This window comes from Condylura cristata, unplaced genomic scaffold (genome assembly GCF_000260355.1).
Source record: "Condylura cristata isolate star-nosed mole 26May11 unplaced genomic scaffold, ConCri1.0 scaffold00004, whole genome shotgun sequence".
Classification (NCBI taxonomy): Eukaryota; Metazoa; Chordata; class Mammalia; order Eulipotyphla; family Talpidae; genus Condylura; species Condylura cristata.
Genome location: NW_004567105.1, coordinates 37,292,534 through 37,313,148, shown reverse-complemented (window position 1 = coordinate 37,313,148; position 20,615 = coordinate 37,292,534). Strand labels below are relative to the sequence as shown.

Here is a 20,615-nt window from a genome sequence, read left to right as displayed (position 1 = left end):
ACCTTCTATCCAAGATGGAGCTGGTTTTACTGTGTGCATATCACTAGAAATACTTTCAGATATAGGAGAGACATTATTTAAGAGTAAAATAGTCACCACATAGGAATAAGGATTTGATTTCATGCACTCATGAAAAAGGAATGTGCCAAAAAGTATTTCAGCACACAAGCTGCATTTAAGGAAACTACTGCTCATTTATGAGCAGCCCTCATGCCTGGCTGGGGATGGAACATTCTGTACAGGACAGTGCTAGTGGCTGTGTCACCGATTTCTCCTAAAATGAGGGGGTGCACGCAATGTTCACGAGAGGCAAGGAGCTGGCAGGACAGCATATTTATTCATCTATAGGTCAGGGGGTTACCTCTCACAACCCCAGGATAACTACGCTAGAGGAAATGCCAAGAAGGGGCTGCCCCAGGCCAAGGCTGGCAGATAAGCATGTGCCAGTTTTAGGGGCCGAAGAAACACATGAGCGGTACTATAACTATTTTTTGAGAAATTTGTCTCTACGATGTCATTTTCCTAATAAACTTTCTTCTTGACAGCCTTCAAGAAGCCAAATTAAGTAAGATCACTTCGGGGTGAAAAAAGCAGAAAAAAGGAAGAGCTTCAAAACATAGGCAAAAATACAATGTTATTTGAAGGTTCATATGTTTTTGGTCTTTAGAAATATTTGAACTCCTATTTATTTCCACTAATCCTCTAGACAGAGGCTCAAAATCTGAACTTGGCATTAAATTAAAAAATATATTTCAACGTCAATTAAACTGGAAAATCAATACATAAGTAGAAATAAACGTGATTTTTAATCCCCCTACACTTTAAAAAAGACCTTAACTTCCTGGAGACAGTTTCTACATCTATATAGCAAAAGGTGAATTTAAAGCTGTCTTCAGAATGCTCCGTAAAAATAATAATGTTCTTAGGCATCGCACTTGCAAATCCACATGATAAGTAAATTCCCATCAGGTCAGAACACATGCACGCCTGTCTGGGGCTAAACACGAGTCTTCCACCAAAGCCTCATGTACTTACTGGGAACAGGACAATGGGCACGGTCAGTGTCACAGCCACCAGCACTGCCAGGCGCACCATGAGGAGAGGGGTGTCAAATGTGTACACTTTGGTATAAGCATGAAGTAATTCATCTTCAACTTCTCCTGCAGAGATGAAGAAAGTAAGTCCTCTGATGTGAGCCAGCGCAGGTCACTTACAGGAGCATTTCTTTGCTCGCTTTTTAAAAATAATTTATTTACTGTTGCATAGCAGAACTGAGGTATAGGCAGAGGTCTGGGGGTGGACAGAGTGACAGAGACAAAGTGGGGAGCAGAAAAGCTGCACTGACTGAAATCCACTGCTAAGGGGAGCTGCAGGCATGCCCTATGTGGGTAAGCTCTGCCCTATGTGGGTCAGCTCCCTGGTCGGGGATCAAACTCAGTCCTTAGCAGTGATAATGCTGATACTTAAGTTTTGGGCCACCAGGGAGGCCCTATACAACATTTCATGGATGGACACAGAGCAGTGGAAAGAACCCAGGTATGGCAGCTCATATGCCTCCCTTGCTAGCCTATCTCAGGGATTATGAACCATGTGACTCTTTACATGGACAGAGAGGCCCCCAAACTTATAGAGTAGCACATGCTAATACAAATTTGCTAAGGGTCATTTGCATGGCGATTAATCTTTCCCTGAACATACACTGCTGCTGTATGGAAGCATCACAAAACTTAGGACAGACTTATGTGCTCTGGTGGGAGTTCTGGAAAGGTCCAAGCTCTGCCATTCTGAACCTCACATCTTGGTACCTTCTCTCCCCAACACAAACCTGACTTGGCTTCTCCAAACCCAGCATAGAATTCCAAGGATACATGATCTCTTTTTTTTTCTTTTTTTTTTTAAAGATTTATTTATTTGTGCATACAGAACAGAGGCTCAGGAGCGGCGAGAGGCTTCACCAGAGACAGAATGGGGAGCAGAACAGGCAGATCGACGAAGTACACTGCTGAGGGGAGCAGCGGGCGGGTCAGGAGGGGTCTGCCACGCCATGTGGTCACCTCCGGGGCAGGCGGGAATCGAACTCATGCGGAAGCAACTTTATATTCTCAGTGCTGCGCTTTAACCTGCTGCGCCACCAGGGAGGGCCGGATACATGATCTCTTAACACTTTTCTAGGCTTGACAAGGATTACCCTGTCACTGCACTGAAGGACATCATTTGGGACTTTTTCAAGTCTTTGCTTGTTTTATGAAACTCACTGAAGCCAGTGTAAGTGAAACACATTAATGAATTTTACCGGCTTTCCTATGGAATATCACGCTGAGATTAAGACCCTGCCCTTCTGGAAAACATACTCATCCAGAGCTCCAGATACAAATGACAAGGAGACACTTGTAGAACCGGAGGTAGTTTGCCATTTTCATTACTCCTTCAAAATCAGGCATAGGAGGTAAAAATACCTGATTTTCATTAATTCTCAGCTGGCAAGGAGTTAGCACCCAGAAGTGAGGGCTTGGTGAATAGTCATTTATGAGTTAGAGTAAAATCCAAGCTAATGGTGCCTTCCCTTCCCCCCTCACTTATCTTGTAATCAATTTATCAATTCAATCAGAAAAATTACAAGTGAGAGAGTTTTACACACACACAAAATCTATATTGTTAACAGTGATTAGTGCTATCATATGCTACCAGGTCGTCGGTGTTTGATTCCCTGAAATTTGTCTATAGTACTATTTGTCATGGGAAATAATAATAATTGTAGTCCTTGTGTCCTGTTAAATGCCATAGAATGTTCTCCCTGGTGACCTAGGGGCTAGTCTCAGTGCTATCACCACTACAACCGGAATTCAGTCTCCAGCCACAGAACTGACCCACATAGGGCACAGCGGACCTCGTCTGTCTCACCTGCTGCTCTCTAGCAGTGTAGTTCAGTCCATCTGCCTGTTCTGCTCCCCACTCTGTCTCTGTTGAATCCTTTCACCTCCCACACCTCCTAAACACCCCAGTTCTTCTACAACAAAAAATAATACCATAGAAGAAATGCTTCAGGTATAACTTAATGTGGCCATATCACTTTATTTTTTCAGTAGTGCATTCCCAGATTGACAGAATTATATCATACACTTCTCTTTTCTTAGAAAACCACTTACTATAATAGACTAAAAGGGGATGAGTTAGACACCTGCCTTATGCTTCAAATCCCCAGAGTCAACATGACTAGTAAATAAGATCATTCTGAGTTTTTGAAGACCAAACACATTAACAGTGGTGATATCACTTAGTCAGCAATTAATAGCTCCAAAATCGAATGGTACTGCACTCAACCAGTTAAACAAGTTAACTGCATATGTGCATCTAGAGATCATGCAGCTGGACAACTACAGGAAACATGCCTGGGCCTCCCCGGTGGCCTATGAGTTAAGTCTCAGCCTGGGCCTCCCCGGTGGTCTATGAGGTTAAGTCTCAGCACTATCAGTTCTACAGCCTGCGTCCAATAACCCGGCTGGACTCAGCAGACCACTCCTCTCTTGCCTGCTGCTCCCTGCAACAGTGAATTTCAGTAGATCTGCCTGTTCTGCTCCCCATTCTGCCTCTGGTGATTCCTCTCATCCACTACACCTCTGGCTTGCACCCCAGTTCTTTTATACACACACACTCACAAAAGGATCATGCACACTCAGGCTGATGGTCAGTCTAATCAGGACTCGCACGAGGAGGACTTTGAGAGTGACCTACCATAGAAGGTCAGGTAGCCAAATAGGGCAGCAAGCAGGTACATAATGAGCATCCCTGTGATGGAAATATTTGACACTGCTTGCATCTTCCTCTGGGACCGACTGAAAAAAAAAATGTTTTTAACATGAAAATCTCACTTTTTGGAATTAAAATGTAAAAAAGTAATGCAAGCATATAGGTCTGTGTTGCTCATGATATTTCACCATTCTCTTACAGCAACATAGCTTGTTTAAATTTGTCTTAGAGAAATGTGGAGAAGTTGGAATATGAAAACTTTTCTTAAGCACTACTCTTTCAGTGCTTAAGAAACAATCATTTTCCTAGAAGTCCAAGTAAGCTTATCTACTGAGTATTTAAGAATGTGATTTATGTAAAGATCAAACTGGCTTCTAGATAGAAAGCTTTCATATCTCATGAAGCATGGGCTTAATGAGGAGAGGAACCTACTAAATTAGCAAAGCATTATTCCTAGGAGTTTAGAATGCAGGTCGTTTGATATTAATAAGTGGACATTTTCTGGACACCTCTCTAGAAGGTATTCAGCTACTTAAAGTCAATTTGCAGACCTTTAAAATAACAAATATATATGATTTTCCAAGTTAATAAAAGTCATTAAAGTAACTGAAACTATTCAAAGAAATTTTATGAGGTCAATTTTAGGAATTTATGGATAAAGTTATTGTTATTTAGTAACAATGAAGACTGAGGTTATTGATGTCTGGGTGAAGGTTGAGAATTATTACATGATACCATCCCCGAGAAGAAAGGGCTCAAAGCCTAACCTCACCAAGTAGATGTCAAGATCAAGGAGAAAGCATATTAATGAATAACAAAATATCAGCTGGAACAGGGTTGTTTAGACTATGTCTCCATTGCATAACAATGATGGTAGGATGTTGGCACCTTCCCAGGGTGATTTTCTTCTGGACAAGGGTTAGGGATTGACCATAAGTGACATCAATGACCACACTAACAGTAACTTTTGTTCTACATGTATGTGGTCATTTCTGGTTCAGGTGACATCACTAATTTCCATCAAAATCCAAGTTCCCTTTGTCTGTCCAAATTGGCACCTCTTCTCTCTGCTCCGAACCACCCCCACCACCCCTCCCAACCATCAGTTTGTAGAAAAAAGGAGGTAAAGTAGTGAGTGTAGAGGCAAGACCGACTCCTTTTTGGTTAAAATATATAACTGATGGGTGATAGAAGCACAGGCTTTCTGTGAGGAGAAAGCTATAAAACTAGGATTCTATATAAAGCACCTGGAATATATGAACCCATTTTCAAAGCAAATGAGAATGCTAACATGGCTGCCTTACTCTTTCAGTTCACTGTAGATGGGGAGGACCTCGGGGTGGCATACGAATGCGAACGCTAAGATAGGAATTGTATAGGCCGTCTGAAAAACAAAGACATGTGTTAATGGAACCCTAGATTTATGGAACCAAAAGTCAGGGCCACAGAGCTGGGCTTGTAGAAAGCCCAGACCTCTTACTTACCCGGTAGTTGAATATGAAGTACTTGGGCTGACACTTGTCATCGCTCTGAGCTTCGTATTCAACTCCACTGCCATGGAGGGAGTGCCTGGCCTGGTTCTCATCCAGCCCTGTGGGGTTCTGGTGGGTGTAATCCATCATGAAGTTCACGCCACCGCTTTCAGAGTTGTTGGGTAAAATCACCATGTGCATTGGAAGAGTATTGTTGAAGGTGAGATTTCCAACATGGTGATCCAGAATGGGCAGAGGGCAGGGTATTTGGAATTTCTTGTAAATCACCTAGACCCAGTCATTCAAACAAACAGACAAAACAAACAAGCAAGTCAGCTTTGGAGGGAAAGCACTGAAATGAAAATCTGTACGTGCCTTAGTGGTGAGGCTGAGGCTTCTCCTGAGGACTCCCTTTAACCTAATGGGCCATGAAGACTCCTTGTAACCTCGGTCCCAAAGAAAGCGTTGGAACTATGATTAGCAACCCTGCCCTTAGAGTCGACAAGATCGAGTTTTGCAAGAATGTACCCTAAGTTTGATTCATATTCTTCCACAAGAAAGATAATTTTCTCACCACATTTCATATATTTTATTTCGTCAAACTAATGGTGATTTTTCATCAAAAATTCTCTCCTCTCCCATTGCCTTTCTGGAGAAATGCTATGTAAATTTTGGTATTAACAAACCAAAAATATTGATATTAACAAACATTTCCCCTTTAGGAAGACAACAGGGGATTTGGGGAGAATATTTCTTCTCTAACTCCCTATGATTACTGGTCTCCAACTTCACATAGGAGTAGGTGAATTCATGTTGATGTGACTATTCTACTCATTGCTTTTCTGGGACTCTTCTTGCTCCATCTTTCTAAATCTGGTTTTTGTTGTTTTTGCCTGAAGTGTTCTTTTAGTCCAAATAAATACATATTGAGTATGCCCAGGACATACCACCTGAAATTATCTTGACATTCTAACTTAACTACTTTTAAACAAACACTCTTTTTTCATTCCAAGTTAGAATATAAGAAAGCTGCTTGCAACATGAGAATGACGTCATGCTTGTGAAGTGCCAGGACAAAAATGGAGATACTATCAATAAGTCGGGCACTAAAAGCTTCTCATGGCCACCAAGCTCCAAGGATCACATCCATAAGTCACTTACCACACTGACAAAAAACACCATGCAGGTGAGAGAAAATCCACTGGTATAACCAAGGTAACCTAGGAGTTAGCAGAGAAATTCTGAAAGGTGAATATGGTATCTACAATCAGCTTACCTATTAGATTATGAAATGAAAATAAAAATTAAAAGTGACTTTACCTAGATTTTTAAGAAGAGAAAGAGGAAGAATGATTCCAACAGACACAAAGATGACGAGGTAGTTACCATTGAGGTACCATTCTCTAGGAAGGAAAAAGAGACGGGGACATTAGAAAAGACATCGCAGAATGAGCCAGTGGACATCACAGGGAGCATAAGACATACCCACTGTTTTCTTCAAGTCCCATGAATGCTCTGATTACTTCAGGCAGTTCGTATTTGATGATAAAGAGGTAGCTTGACATAGCTGAAATGGAAAACATGACAGTTTAGTCGAGCACTTAGCACTGAGCCACTGCAAGTTGTAAGAACTGGTATTTGGGGCTTTTATTCTCAGAAAGATGAGTATTAAATCCCCCATGAAAAGAAAGTCACCCACCAGTGTTTGTATTGTTCCCAAGTTCTTTTAAAAAACAAATGTGTGGTCCTTTGGCTCTGGCAGGTAGACCTTTGTATCAACTTCAATGTTGGTTTTGGGGTTAAATTCAGAGGTTTTCGATGCCATTTAAAGCTGCCATTTTAAAGGTTTCCCTCATTAGTTATAAATCATCACCGTGCTAAGTGTGCAGTATCTATGGCTGGGTCTGGGGTCTGGCACCCTTAGGCATGGGCCAGAAGAGAGGCCGAAGAGTGGAACAGAAGAGACTTTGTCACTCCCAGTGGCTTTTCCCAGGTGGGCACTATTCTAGTCCTCTGCAATGTGCCGAGGGGCACACAAAGTCTCGGGCCAGTGATTGACTAAAATGGAGTCACCCTAGATGAATCAAAGAATATAGGTGATGACAGCTTCTCTCCCTTTGTCAATGAAGTTTTACCCTCTACATCTTAAGCTCCCTTTGGTTAAATAAATTATTAAGAGGCAAAATTTCTTGAGTATCTAGATAAGTGACAGGTGTGTGATCACTCACTCTTCTGAAAATCTAAAGTAAACGAAATTCACAAACCCTGTTTCTGGAGCAGTGCTAGCTTATAAATAAGCACAACATATAACTTAGCCACAAGTGTAACGATTTATGAAACAACACTTTCCCCAAGTCATTTGACATATGGCCAAAAGATGCAGTTAAAAATAAAATGGACAAGATTTACGCCGCAGCTTTATCCTTGCTCTATCCTTCTGATAACAGAAATTTAAAGCAGGAGCTATTAATAGCTTAACAATATGTTCTGAACATCAAATAAAAGTAATAGCGGTGATAATCTTCAACATTGTTTAGCTCTGCACATTGCTGTGCATCTAATCAGCTGAAAATAGCAAGATGTGTGATGTTATTATATTTCTTCATCAGCAAAATATATTCAGGTTTTGAGAGTTTAAATGACATGTCCAAGATCACACAGTCTGAAAATCACAGCCCACATCTAGAATGTGAATTCCCGGATTTGGGGACAGTGTTTCTTGCCTTTGGTAAAATAAAATGATTTTTACATACCTAGTATGATTTCTGTAAACATTATTTAGTTAATCTTTACAAAGACCGTGGCTAAAGCTAAATCTTACAGAGGGTAAACAGAGGAGATATTTCTGATTAACTGGCTCAGTGCAGTACCATTCAATTTTGGAGCTATTAATTGCTGACTTTAAGTGATATCACCACTGTTAATGTGTTTGGTCTTCAAAAATTCAGAATGATCCAGACCTGTCTGGGTAATGTCAACATTATCCTGCTAATGTTGAAACATCTGTGGTAAATGTTAATTTTTCAGAGGACTGAGAGAATTAAAAATTTAATGTTCTAAATACAGACTGTTGCTAAATACAGAACTACTTATGCCAAAATAATCACTAATTATAGGCAATAACTAAAGTGAGAACATTATCAGGGAGGAAGTATGAAATTTCCTCTCCCTTCCTTATAGTCACACTTTTTGAGTTTAAGGCTTGATGGATAATAAACTACCTGATAGTTTTGTAATTGTTTAGAAGCTACAGACAATGGTGTTCCCCAAAATATTGGGTTCAGGGCTGAATATGTGTACACTGGTTATTTTAGTTGTCAAATAAGCACATTAAATCAGCAATAAGGTGTTCCTGGGAAATGACTGATAGTTTATGTTTTGACAAGGCAGAAAGTTTGAATCCACTCTAAGGCAGTCTATTTAGTGAGGGCTAGAAATAAATATAAATTATTAAGGTATGGCTAGATTCATTTATCACCTTATCAACTATTCATTAACTGGAGTAGATATAGTTGAATAAAGCTTATTTTATTTATTCATTTCCCAGGAACACCTCATTGCTGATTTAATTTGCTTACTTGACAACTAAAATAACCAGTGTACACATATTCAGCCCTGAACCCAATATTTTGGGAAACACCATTGTCTGTAGCTTCTAAACAATTACAAAACTGTCAGGTGGTTTATTATCCATCAAGCCTCACACTCAAAAAGTGTGACTATAAGGAAGGGAGAGGAAATGCTGCCTTCCAAAAATCCTAGGTCATTTCAGAGATTTTATTTTTCAGAAGAGGGTGACCTCCTCAAAAGATCTCTGTGCAAGTTTATAGTTGCAGCTTTGTGAGCAATAGTGGGTAACAGGAAGCAATCTAAACCAATAAGTGATTCAATAAACCGATCATGATGTATTTGTGCAATGAAAAACTCAAGTTGTTAAAAAGAAGAATATGCAATTGCATTCAAGACATACTGTTAATTAAAAAAACTGTAATCAGTATTATAAAGTTAACCTCATTTTAATGTTATTTGCTAAATTTGACAAGAAAATCTGGAGTAGTTATTTCTAAAGATGACTTACATGAACATTTCTTTATAATCTATGCAACATGTTAGTTTTTCACTATTCACATATATGTGTCTTAAAATTATAAAAAGGCCCACTTGAAAGCAATCAGGAGGACTCCAAAGACACGATTACTGAATCTGTGGTAAGGAAGCATTTACCGAATCCTTATTTTGTTTGTACCACATGTTGCCTTATTTCACCTTCGAAATGACCTTGTGAAGTCCTCTCATTTTCATAGAAGGACCAACTAGACTCTGACTGCTATAGTGATTTTCCCAAGATCATAAATGATGCTAGAAACAGACTTAAATTATACCAGAATCTAGAGGTCTATTCTCTACTTAAGAGTTTGAAAATATCATTAAAAAAACAGATACAGAGAAATGGGGCCCAGAGGCCCCATAAGAACAAGTCCTTGATAGCCTAGAGAGGCTATGGACAATATACAAGTAAAGGAGAGGGAGTGGGGAAAGGAGGAGGAGGAGGAGGAAGAAAGGAAGTAGGGGAAAGAAAGGAACAGAATGAGAAGGTATGGTGCGGGACACAGGGAGGGGAAAGTATGCAGGATAAAAAGGGGTGGGAACTGAAATTGAATAGTTTGTTATGGCCTACAGGACACATCAGGGATGGATGGATGGATAGATAGGAGGTAAGTAGGTAGGTAGACGGACAGACAAATATACCGAAAGAATGTCAGACCGAAGGATTGGTAGAAGAGTTATCACATAGGAGGTGGAGGAAAGATGACGAAGACCTTTATGTACCTGGCCAAATAATTTAAATTTTATCATGAAAATAATGATGAAAATTTTTATGAAAGGGAGAAAGAAGAACAGAATTTAATTTTAGAAAGCAAATCTGGAGGTGAATTAGAGACCAGATTGGGATACCTGAGGCAGGAAGACTAGCCAGCATCTGAGGGGACTGCAACAGTCTGAGCTAGAAATAGTGATCACCTAATGGTGCTGGTGATACCTTCAGAGGGTCAAAGACACAATATGAGCACAATGAGGCCAGGGGAAGACTTATCAGCTAGAACCCTGCCCAAAACACCTGTTTCCAGGCTTCACTAGAACTTATATTTCAATAGGAAATGTAAGAATCTGTAGAACCAAGGAAACTGTGGGTTCTAATGCTCCTAAGGTCTAGCTAGATCTTTACCTTAGTACAACTACCAGAAATTCTCTCCACTGAATGGAGCTGTGCGAGCTCTCTCAGGTTGGCTCTGCCACTTAAATGCCAAATTTTCAATTTCATGAAATAAACCCAGTCATACATATGAAGCATAAACTGCTCTAGAAATAACAAAGAACACTACTCTTATTTTTAAAAGTAATAAATGCTTTCACTGCCATGCTGTATCATTTATTGAACATTCTTCGCCTATTCAAAGTTCTGCCATCTTACCTCCAATGTTCTGCAATGTAATGGAAGCGAAAGCTGCAATTTTTCCAGGCCATCCAAATGCTTTCTCCCCTAATTTTTCATAAATTAAAGATCCTACAATCAAAGACCAAAGAACTGTTAAAATTATATTAATGACTACGGTATTTCTGTGATAGAATTCTTCACTGGGCTTTCAAACATATAAATAAACACTAAGTAGAAATTATAAACCCAAATTATACAATCTAAACAACCAACACAAAAATGTGTTAACATGTACTCCAAACTAGTAGTGATATACATTAGCTCCAGGCAGCAGTCAAAACTATTTTTTCTATTATCTACCTAAAATCTTTTTCTATACAACTTAACCTAAGTCATGTGATTTGAACTCCTCTCACTTGCTAAAATAACCACAAACATTGGTGTCCCAAGAAAATAAAATATAAGTGTCCAAAATCATCCTATAGTTATGGAACTGAGGACTGAAATACTGTGGTGAGAATCAAAACATAAGGTCTGGAACTTAAAGGCTAGCATACCTCCTTCCTTAGAGGTCTTTAACAGAAGGTGAACTGAATAGAGTGATAAGATTGCTACAGCCAGCAGCATGATTCTGTGGAGGGAACAGAGAGTACAACAGTTTCTATAATAAACAAGACATGATAATGCCGGATGTTATTATCTATGGTCACATCAGTCTCCTCAATCACTAACTTTCAAAAGTCCTTGCTTTATTCAAATATATGTGTTACATCGTTGTTCATGTTTTGTGCACTGTTTGCTTTCTTCAATCAGGTATCGTCCCCATAAAATTCCCACCACCAAGCCACCGTGCACCACCACCATAGCCCCTGTGCTCTTCCCGCCCCTGTTTTGATTCCTCTTCCTCTCCTTTCCCTGCAGAATGCTGCAGAAAGTCTCTGATTTATATTTGCCTGATGATTTTGTTTATTTATTATTTTCTTCCTTGATCCCTTATTTGGTTTCCCCTCTACTCCTCCTATAAGAGAAACCATGTGATATTTTTCTTTCTCCTCCTGCCCTATATCACTGAGCATGATCCCTTCCAGCTCCATCATGTTGCTGTTAATGGCCTGAGTTTATATTTTTTTGATGGTTGAGTAGTATTGTATGGTGTATATAGACTACATCTTGATCCAGTCATCTGTTTGGGGACAGTTGGATTGTTTCCATATCTTGGCTATTGTAAATAGTGCTGCTGCAATCACACAAGGCTGTGTTTTTTACATTAGTGTCTTTGTGTTCTTTGGTAGATGCTGGATCATGCAGTACTCCATTTAATTAATTTGAGGAACCGCCACACAGTGGTTGGACCAGTTTGCATTCTCACCAGCAGTGTATAAAGTCCTCGGATTTTGAGGAAGCTGAGATATTCTTTCCAGTACTCTACACCACTTACTAAAATCACCAAACTTGAATTTGCTATATTTTATATATCAAAACTTATTTCTGAAGTTCCTAACCTTGCTTAAGTGTTCCTGAGTAGAAAAATCTGGTCCCTAACTTAGTTGTAAAATAAAATTAGCAAATATTGTATCTGTTCACACAGTGTGTGGATTTATGCATATCATCTTTGTCTATATTTACATCAATAAAGATAATTGAAAGGCTGTTCAGTACCCTGACTACATTTTAATATAAAATGTGGAAGTCTGAATTCCACTTCTGAATTGAAGTCTGAGTTCCACTTCAATATCAGATAACATGATACTTGTGAAACAGTCAGGCAATCACATGTTTAATAGAGAGAACAGAGGCAGGACAATTCCCCCTTTTTAGTATTCCCCTCACAACTGATCCAATTCACTCATAATTCCTAAAGATGTCAATGTGGAAATGTACATTTGGACCATTATAAATTTTATAACTGCTCTAACTATATTGTGCTCTCCTCTTTCACAAAATTTATTTACCAGAGCTATCTAATTAAGGATTCATATAGTTTTCCATGCACTTTAAGAACTTGTCTGTTTTTTAAAAATGTGTAAGTTGGGTTACATAATTCTGTTTCCTGGAAAAATAATGTGCACTTCCTATATTATAAACATGTGCTTGCTTTGGCAGAGAATACTAAAGTAAAACCAATGAAGTACTATGTCACTTGTGAATTAAGGACAATAGCTGAAGTCAGTCTATACTACTTAGACACATAAAACATACTCCACAATGTCTAGCAATTGAATTGCTTTGGCCAAATTAATATACTAAAATATGAAATATGAATATGCTAAATGAAGTGCCCCTTGGTTTTAAAAGTGGAATATTCTCTCATGGAAACTGTCTGTGGCTGTAGGACTACAGAAAAGTCTTCCTTATTTCTATTCATGAGTGATCAATCCTAATTAATTTTAATGAGATGTAAAATTAAAAAGAAGGCAGTCTTTTTATCTTAAGACAGTATTCTGACAACAGTATATAATATACATACACACAGGATTACTTCCTTAGCCATTAAGACTCAGAGAATTGAAAAGTTGGTTTCTCTAAAGCATGAGTTATAATAGTAAGGTTGAGATAAAAACCCAACCCATATGGCTAAAACATCTATACCTAAACAGTTCAATTAAAGCACTACACAATTTAATATTTATAGTTCTGTCTGATCCTCAGCCCTCAAATATCTATGAGATTATTTAATAACAAGTGATGCTCAGAACATAAATAGTATATATTTGTAATGTAGATGTTGCATTCTTAGACAGTTATTTAACTTGCTAGCACTGCATCAAGGATTGGGATCTGCATCCACATTGATGCCTGGCTAACACTAGGCTTTATTCCTGTCAAGAATTCCATTGCTACCAGCTGTGCCTTAGAGATTACCAAGCCATATGTAACGTACACACACATTTGTGATTGTCTATCACAGCCATCATTGTATCCATCCTCCTGGTCAAGCCCAGTTAAAATGCATAGATTTAGTAGTAAATAAGCCCCAGTCACTCTGAAAATACTCCTTATGATGGACACTGTATCGGACACATGGTGAGTGAAATCAGCATGGGCTCAGTCTCTGGAGGTTGCAGTCTAGTAAAGAACGTAGATATCAACCAGGTGAATCAGACAACTGCATTAAATGGCAAAACTGTGATGATCAAATGATTGCACTTCTAGAACTCTTACCCAAATGGCACAAAAACACTAACACTAATTAATTCTTATATTAATTGCAGCACTATTTACAATAGCCAAATATGGAAACAACCCAAATGCCTCCAACCACACAAATGGATCAAAAAGTCTGGTATATATATACAATGGAATACTACCCAGCAATCAAAAAGAATGAACTCAGGCCATTTGTAGCAACAAGGATGGAGCTGGAAGGGATGATGCCAAGCAAAATAAGTTAGAGTGAAACAGATAAATATCAGATGGCTTTACTTGTATGTGGAATATAGAGAAACCAAACAAAAGGTCAAGAAAAACACTAAGCTTGCAATCTGACCATAGATATGAGGCATCCAGCTGGGGAGGGGTAAGGAGAAGCATCAAAACAGGGGAGCAAAGTGCACAAAAGACTATGGGGATGACTCGGGTGCTATGGTGGTGGGAGAACTACTGGGACGACACCTGGGGAGAAATCAAATACTGTGCAAAAACTGACCAACCATGTAAGAAAGTAAATAAATGAATTTAGGAGGAAAAATTCTATTTAAAAAACAAGAAATCAAAGCCAAAATGAAAAATGGGTTAAGTAAATACGCTATGACAAATGTGGGGGGGGGAATAAAAGCAAAACTGTGATGAGTTTTATACTATAAGATGGTGCCTTAAACCGGCAGCTTGTCCTAGTCGTCAAAGGGGGGAAGCAGGTGAGGATGTACTGAGTGATGGGGAGTTAGTTGGACAAAGAAGAAATGGGGTGGGATCCCAGGACCATGTGCAAAGGTCCCGTGGTAAGGGAAGATGCACCTTGAAGGGACTGAGAGAACCGTGTGCTCCCTGTGTCTGGCCTGAGGAACACAGAGCTGGGCAAGAGACTGACTCAGGCTGGGACTCAGGCTGACAGGGCTCTCTTTGGGATGGGGCCCTTTTCCTAAGAGTGTGGAAGTCAGACTTGCTTCTGGGAATGATCCTTTGCCTCCTAAATACCAAATTATTTTTAGCATCTCCCAAGCAATGAATGACTATAAAATCATTCCCATGCAGAGGGGGTGTGGGAGGGGGAGTGGAGAGGACACTGTTCCAGCACTTAGGTGGTTGAATGCATATACTTTCTGCCACTTGGTTGTGAACAGGAGGCCTGATTAGACCTCTGATTATTTCTAAGGATATTGCTTTCTCTCAAAATAAGAGGAACATGCTAGTACTGCCTCAGATTAGTCCTGTTCACAAAGATCAAACTGCAGACTGGTGAGGGAAAGAACACCAGTAAGTGTGGACTTCAACTCAAATGTAGAAACGTTCACTTACACAAAAAGGATGATCCCAGTGTTGGCCATGGCATAGGACAAGCCCAGGATCCCACTGCCCATGATGGCATTGCTCAGGTTGAATGAGGACATCCCAAAGGAAGTGGCCCCAGGGTGCTGGAAGACAAAGAGACACATTATATTTCTTTTTTATTTATATTTAATGTGGAAGGACTGCGGTGTAGGCCAGAGGTGCAGAAGTGAGAGGATTCCCCAGAGACAGAGTGGGGAGCAGAACAGACAGATGTACTGAATTTCACTGCTGAGTGGAGCAGCGGTGAGATGGGAGAGGTCCGCTATGTCATGTGGGTCGGTTCCCTGGCTGAGGATCAAAATTGTGACAGTGACAGCCTGAGACTCAACCGTTAGGACACCAGGGAGGTGCCCCAAAGGGACACATCAGAAGCAAATATTTGCCAAATATTTTTAGATTATTGTTAACCTCACGTTATCTTTATTGGGGGAGTCTATAATCCAAAATGGACGAGTACGACAAAAAATCTTGGTGAATAAAAACCATGACTTAAATGAAAGCAGGTCATTTTCCATGCAATGTAATACCTGATTTCAGCAGGGGTCTCAGTGAAAAATAAAAACCCAGGTCAAGGAATATAAAGAAGAAAAAGCAAATATGACTGCAGATTACATTTGGGTTAGAATGATTTCTCCAGAAAACAAATGCATTTCATAAATGATTTATGCAGCCATATGGCAAAAAGGAAAAACAAGCCCTTATTCCAGTAAGGGACTGAATAAACAGAGAATGTGCTGATCAAGGATTGGAAAATTTCAGTCACATTGTTTTCCCACAGAGACCCAACACCTCAGGTCCTGTTTACTGCCGGCCGGCAGAGATCCACTTACATGTTCATCATCATAATCTGCGAGTTTCTTTTCCCCTGAAAAAAATCCGTTCGTCAGGAATTTCTGACTCTCATCATCTCCGTTGGCAAATTGACTGTTCATGCAAGCAGGAAAGGGAAAGAAGAAAGTGAAAACATGTAAGCAAATGGCCTGAATTACAGTTCTGTTTCAAGTGATCTCAGTAACTGAATTAGGGGAGGAAAAACAAATCACCTACAAATTCTTTTTCTCTCCTCTGCCACACTGATGTTCCCTCTGTACCAACAACAGAACCCCATTCATAAAGACAGCTTGGGAGGGAGGAAGAAAATTATGAAGGGGGAACATTGTTTTTGTTGGGATTTTTATTCAGGCCCATCTCTTCCTCCTACAGTAACTTCAAGAGAGAGAATGGGAGCTCATTTTTGTTCCCATGGACAGTTCTGGAAAATGGGCAGAGTTAGGACACACACTCTCAACCCCTGACCACACCATCATCGGGTGACTTTATTAGCTCAACACATAGTTATTAACTGCCCGGGCACTGCTGTCCTTATCTCCTCTGGTGCTCACCTATTTATTCTAGAGGGATTTTTGTGCCCTTGCTCTAGGGCTATGGCAACCATGGCTCAGAGATTTGACGAGCATGCCCTGACACCAGCCTCCGTGTCTGGACGTTCCACAGCACCATGCAGCCCCGGAAAGCTCCTACTGCTGTTACTGCCCTCTTTTTCAGGCTCCGTTATTCGTGCATACATCCCTTGTTGGAATATAGTTCAGGGAGCCCTCGTTGTATTTAGTTGTTTCTGTGTGTGGATGGGTGCGTTTTAATTACCCTGAAAATGTACCTGGATCGTTAAACAAAAAAAATTAAAGAACAGTTAATGAGTAGACAAGTTGACAGGGAAGCAGGACTTTAAGCTGTCCCTCCCTCTCCAGAGCACTTCCTTACTGGGTTCTGTGGGTGCAGGATAAGGCCAAGCTCCCCCTTATCCTGCCTGGGCTGCCCAGGGCCTGTGGCACATGTCACTGTCTCGCAGATGGCACCACTGCACTGGATACTGCAAAATACTATACAGACTTTCTTTTTTATTACATGAAGTGTTCACTATGCATGCTTCTTAAAAGTATTTTCTTACTAGCTAAATTGCAAATTTGGGGGCATTTATTGCATGAAAGAGTAAGAAAGGAATCAGAGAGTGTTTTATTAATATAACCCTTATTTTAAAAACACTATGACAAATGAAAGAGAATTATTATAGGAGTGCTGTACACTCTTTTAAAACAGGAGCTAATCCTGAAAATAACCTATGAGATAGGGGTGTGGCAAGTTTATCTTTTGAAAATAGAGAACAATAGAAGGTATAGACAGAACCAGGAAACAAAGTTTTATGCTTTTCCAGAACCCAAGGAGTAGATACCTCGCAGTATACAGGTTGGGGAGTTCTCCTGTTTCTCACAGGAAGCATGAGACCTCCCAACCTCCCTCTTCCATCACTGCAATCTCACTTCCCTCTCTGGTGCTCATTTTAAGAGTCTGTGGGTAATGTGCTTGCTGTATACAGACTGTACATGTTGTTCATAGTAGGAAACAGCAATAAGATGAAATGGAGCCTAAAGTGAACCTAATTAAGTTTCATAAAGCAAAAACAAAAGTACCACTTGGATTTGAACCCTGGATTGTCAAGCAGGTTTTGTTTTTTTTTAAAAAAAAACAAACAAACAAAAAATGCAGTTGATAATCTAGAATTCTTTATTTCATGAGTAGCATGTAATAATTTTAATTATTTCTGAGGCATTTGCACGTTCTTATTTTGGCATGAGATGAGTCAGAGTCATAAAACTTGCCAAGATTGTATAAAAGACATGAGAAATGTCCCCAGTGTCGAAAATATTTTGATATTAAACCCAACAAGTACTGGCAGCATGAGTATAATGATTCCAAATAAATGTAGCTACGCTGAATTTCCAAAAACCTTGACATCCAAACCAAACATGAACAAATCCATCTTTTTCAAGTGATCATGAAATTGCAGTATGCTGACCCATGATGGTGTTAGGAGTTGAAAAGAAAGTCAGTGTGAGTGCTGAAGCTCATGAAAACCATTCGCACTGTTTCCATTATGGCTTTTTGAGGATCAAATGGGAAACTCTGGAAGACTGTTTGGGATGGTGACCCTTCAACCTGCCCCCCTCAGCAGGGCTCACATCTGTGTAAACACCAGAAATGGAAGCACCCTCAGACTTGGATCAGTTCATTAAGGCTGATGAAGTGCAGAAGAAAGAACACAAATTTATTGAGTAGTGCTTATATTCCAGCATTCATGTTTGCCATTCTGCATCTTCCAGAGAAGCTCACAGAAGATAAGTATCTTCTCCAAAGTCAGCAAAATCTGCTGCAGACCCAAAACTCTGTGCTCAAACAACCAGTGCCTCCTCAAGAGTCACCTTAGCTGGAAACACCTAGAAAATACATTATCTACATCTCCGTGGCTTCTAGTCCAACAACCCTCAACATTTAATTGCATTGATGCCTTGGAGGAAGAACAATGCCTCTCATGTATACAGTGAACGAGATGAGACTTCCTTGTTTGAAGATAATATTCTCTACTTCAGGTCCACATATGATAAAAAAAAAAAACCCTTTTGAGTCATGCATAATTTGTACTATATAAGATGTTATGATAAAATTAATTTGCTTATCAAATTATTGTGCACCTGATGTGTATCAAGTTGTGTGACATATGCTGGGACTAAGAAGATACTACCCAGCTATAGTGGCAGGATAAATATCTGCATAAAGAGAGGTGCAGGAAGGAAGGAATTATTTCCACCTGTAGATCATAATGTATTAGATTTGGCTTTGAGCTGTATCTTGGAGAATAAGCGGTATCAATATAAAAGTGAATGGGTAGGTGATAACAAAAAAGGGCATTCCAACAGATAGGGCAGAGAGAGTAAAGGCACAAGGAGCTGTAAAAGGTTCAGCAAGGTCCCGGGAATAAGAGGAGAGGAAGCAGGGTAAGAAACCAGACTTGAAAACTAGGTCAGGGACAGATCGGGATCTTAGCTATTGAGCAATATATAAGCTCTATCTTATAATGAATGCAGAGCTGTTGAAACCAGGACTGAATCCATCAATTTACAATTGTAAAAGAATATTTTTCTCAGGGGTATAAAGCATTAATGGGAGGAGAGAAGATGCAATGAGGGTTGTTTTAATGACTGTTGACAAACAACGAGGACCTAAACTAAGATGGGAAAATAGTAGACAGAGAAGAGGGAGAGCTTGGAGCACTAATGAGGTAGAACCATCTAGGCATAGTCAGATAATGGTGTATGGTTTGGAAGAGGGGTTGAGTCAAAGTTGACAAAAAGGGTCTTTTGACTGAGTTGCTGAGTTGCTGAGAGACTTCCGCCATGATAAGGGTTATTGGAGAAGGTGTTAAAGGGGTTCAATATCAGATGTCACAAGTTTGACTTTATAGAGGAGGCATTTGGACACATGAGTCATCAAAAGAGATTTATAGTAAACAGTTGGATATAATGTTCTGAAATTCAGTTGAGAAGTTGAACAGGCTGAAGATATGGCATATGTTGAGTGGGTAAAACCAGGATAGCTGTGAATGAGTGTGCTCACAAGACATGTTTAAAGGAAAAAGAATCCCTACAGAACTCTGGAGCTGGAACAACATTTACAGGGTAGACGAAATCAGGAAAAATGTAGTGCACAAAGTAAGAGCACTGATAAGCTAAATAAAAATAAAAATAAAAAATTATTCTGCATTAACAGGAATGAGAATACTGTAACTTCAACTCTACATTAGTCACATACAGGAATGATAGACACCTATACATATAATTCTTCCTGAAAAAAACAAATGTTGTTTCCCTGGAAAAACTATCTCATTTCCCACATGCATGAACCTCAGGTTTGCATGGAAACTGGTCATTTAACAACATACCTGCTCATTGCTGTCTTTTCTGAATTCCCCATCCTGCTGTAGCTGTCTTGAACACTTTCTCCACTGCCACTCTCATCGTCAAGCTCGATGTTGACATTTCGCAGTTCCATGGGATCCATTTGAGCTGTCAGCGCTTTCTTGTCCACACACGTGCTTCTTCAGTGTAAACAATATACTGTACCTTCAGCTTAAGGCTCTTCCACTTTGTGTAGATGTTCGGAACACTCTGTTCTGCAAACAGAGCACAAAACAATGTGCTCTGTTTGTAATTTCCTTTAAATTAGATAAATGAAGATGAGTCACCTACTTTATATATGTTCTCTTTAAGAACATGGAAAGGAATTAAACTCTGGAAAACTTCATATAATATGTCCATAAGGTTTCCTTTGCTCAGTACAAAAAGGAAATTGCTCAGTACAAATAAGAAAAATCAATAAATTACCAAAACCAGCATATATTTATATACAAATGGCAGGTGTTTTGCTAGTCACTGAGGATAGAAAAAGTTTTAAGATATAGCAGAATCTTTAAGAAGTTGTAAGTATTTATAAGTAGTTGCATGAGTTAAAAGGCAGTGTTACAGGGCTCTCCCTGGTGGCACAGCAGGTTAAAGCACTAAGAAGCTAAGGCCACCTCAGCATGTGTTCGATCCCCGCCCTGGAGGAGATCCACATGGCGTGACAGACCTCTCTTGACC

General features: G+C 39.7%; 1 protein-coding gene across 1 annotated transcript in view; it reads right to left on the bottom strand.

Moving 5' to 3' along the window:
* SLC38A4 (solute carrier family 38, member 4) overlaps nt 1–20,615 on the bottom strand; it is a 71,947-nt gene that overhangs the window by 8,640 nt on the left and 42,692 nt on the right. The window contains exons 2-13 of the mRNA XM_012735046.1: nt 19,919–20,149; nt 15,975–16,068; nt 15,112–15,227; nt 11,214–11,287; nt 10,693–10,785; nt 6,705–6,786; nt 6,540–6,622; nt 6,381–6,439; nt 5,232–5,507; nt 5,052–5,131; nt 3,733–3,833; nt 1,036–1,160 (exon numbers count right to left, since the gene is read on the bottom strand). Coding sequence (XP_012590500.1) covers nt 1,036–1,160; nt 3,733–3,833; nt 5,052–5,131; nt 5,232–5,507; nt 6,381–6,439; nt 6,540–6,622; nt 6,705–6,786; nt 10,693–10,785; nt 11,214–11,287; nt 15,112–15,227; nt 15,975–16,068; nt 19,919–20,037 — 1,302 coding nt within the window. The 5' untranslated portion in view covers nt 20,038–20,149. The remainder of the gene's footprint in view (nt 1–1,035; nt 1,161–3,732; nt 3,834–5,051; nt 5,132–5,231; nt 5,508–6,380; nt 6,440–6,539; nt 6,623–6,704; nt 6,787–10,692; nt 10,786–11,213; nt 11,288–15,111; nt 15,228–15,974; nt 16,069–19,918; nt 20,150–20,615) is intronic.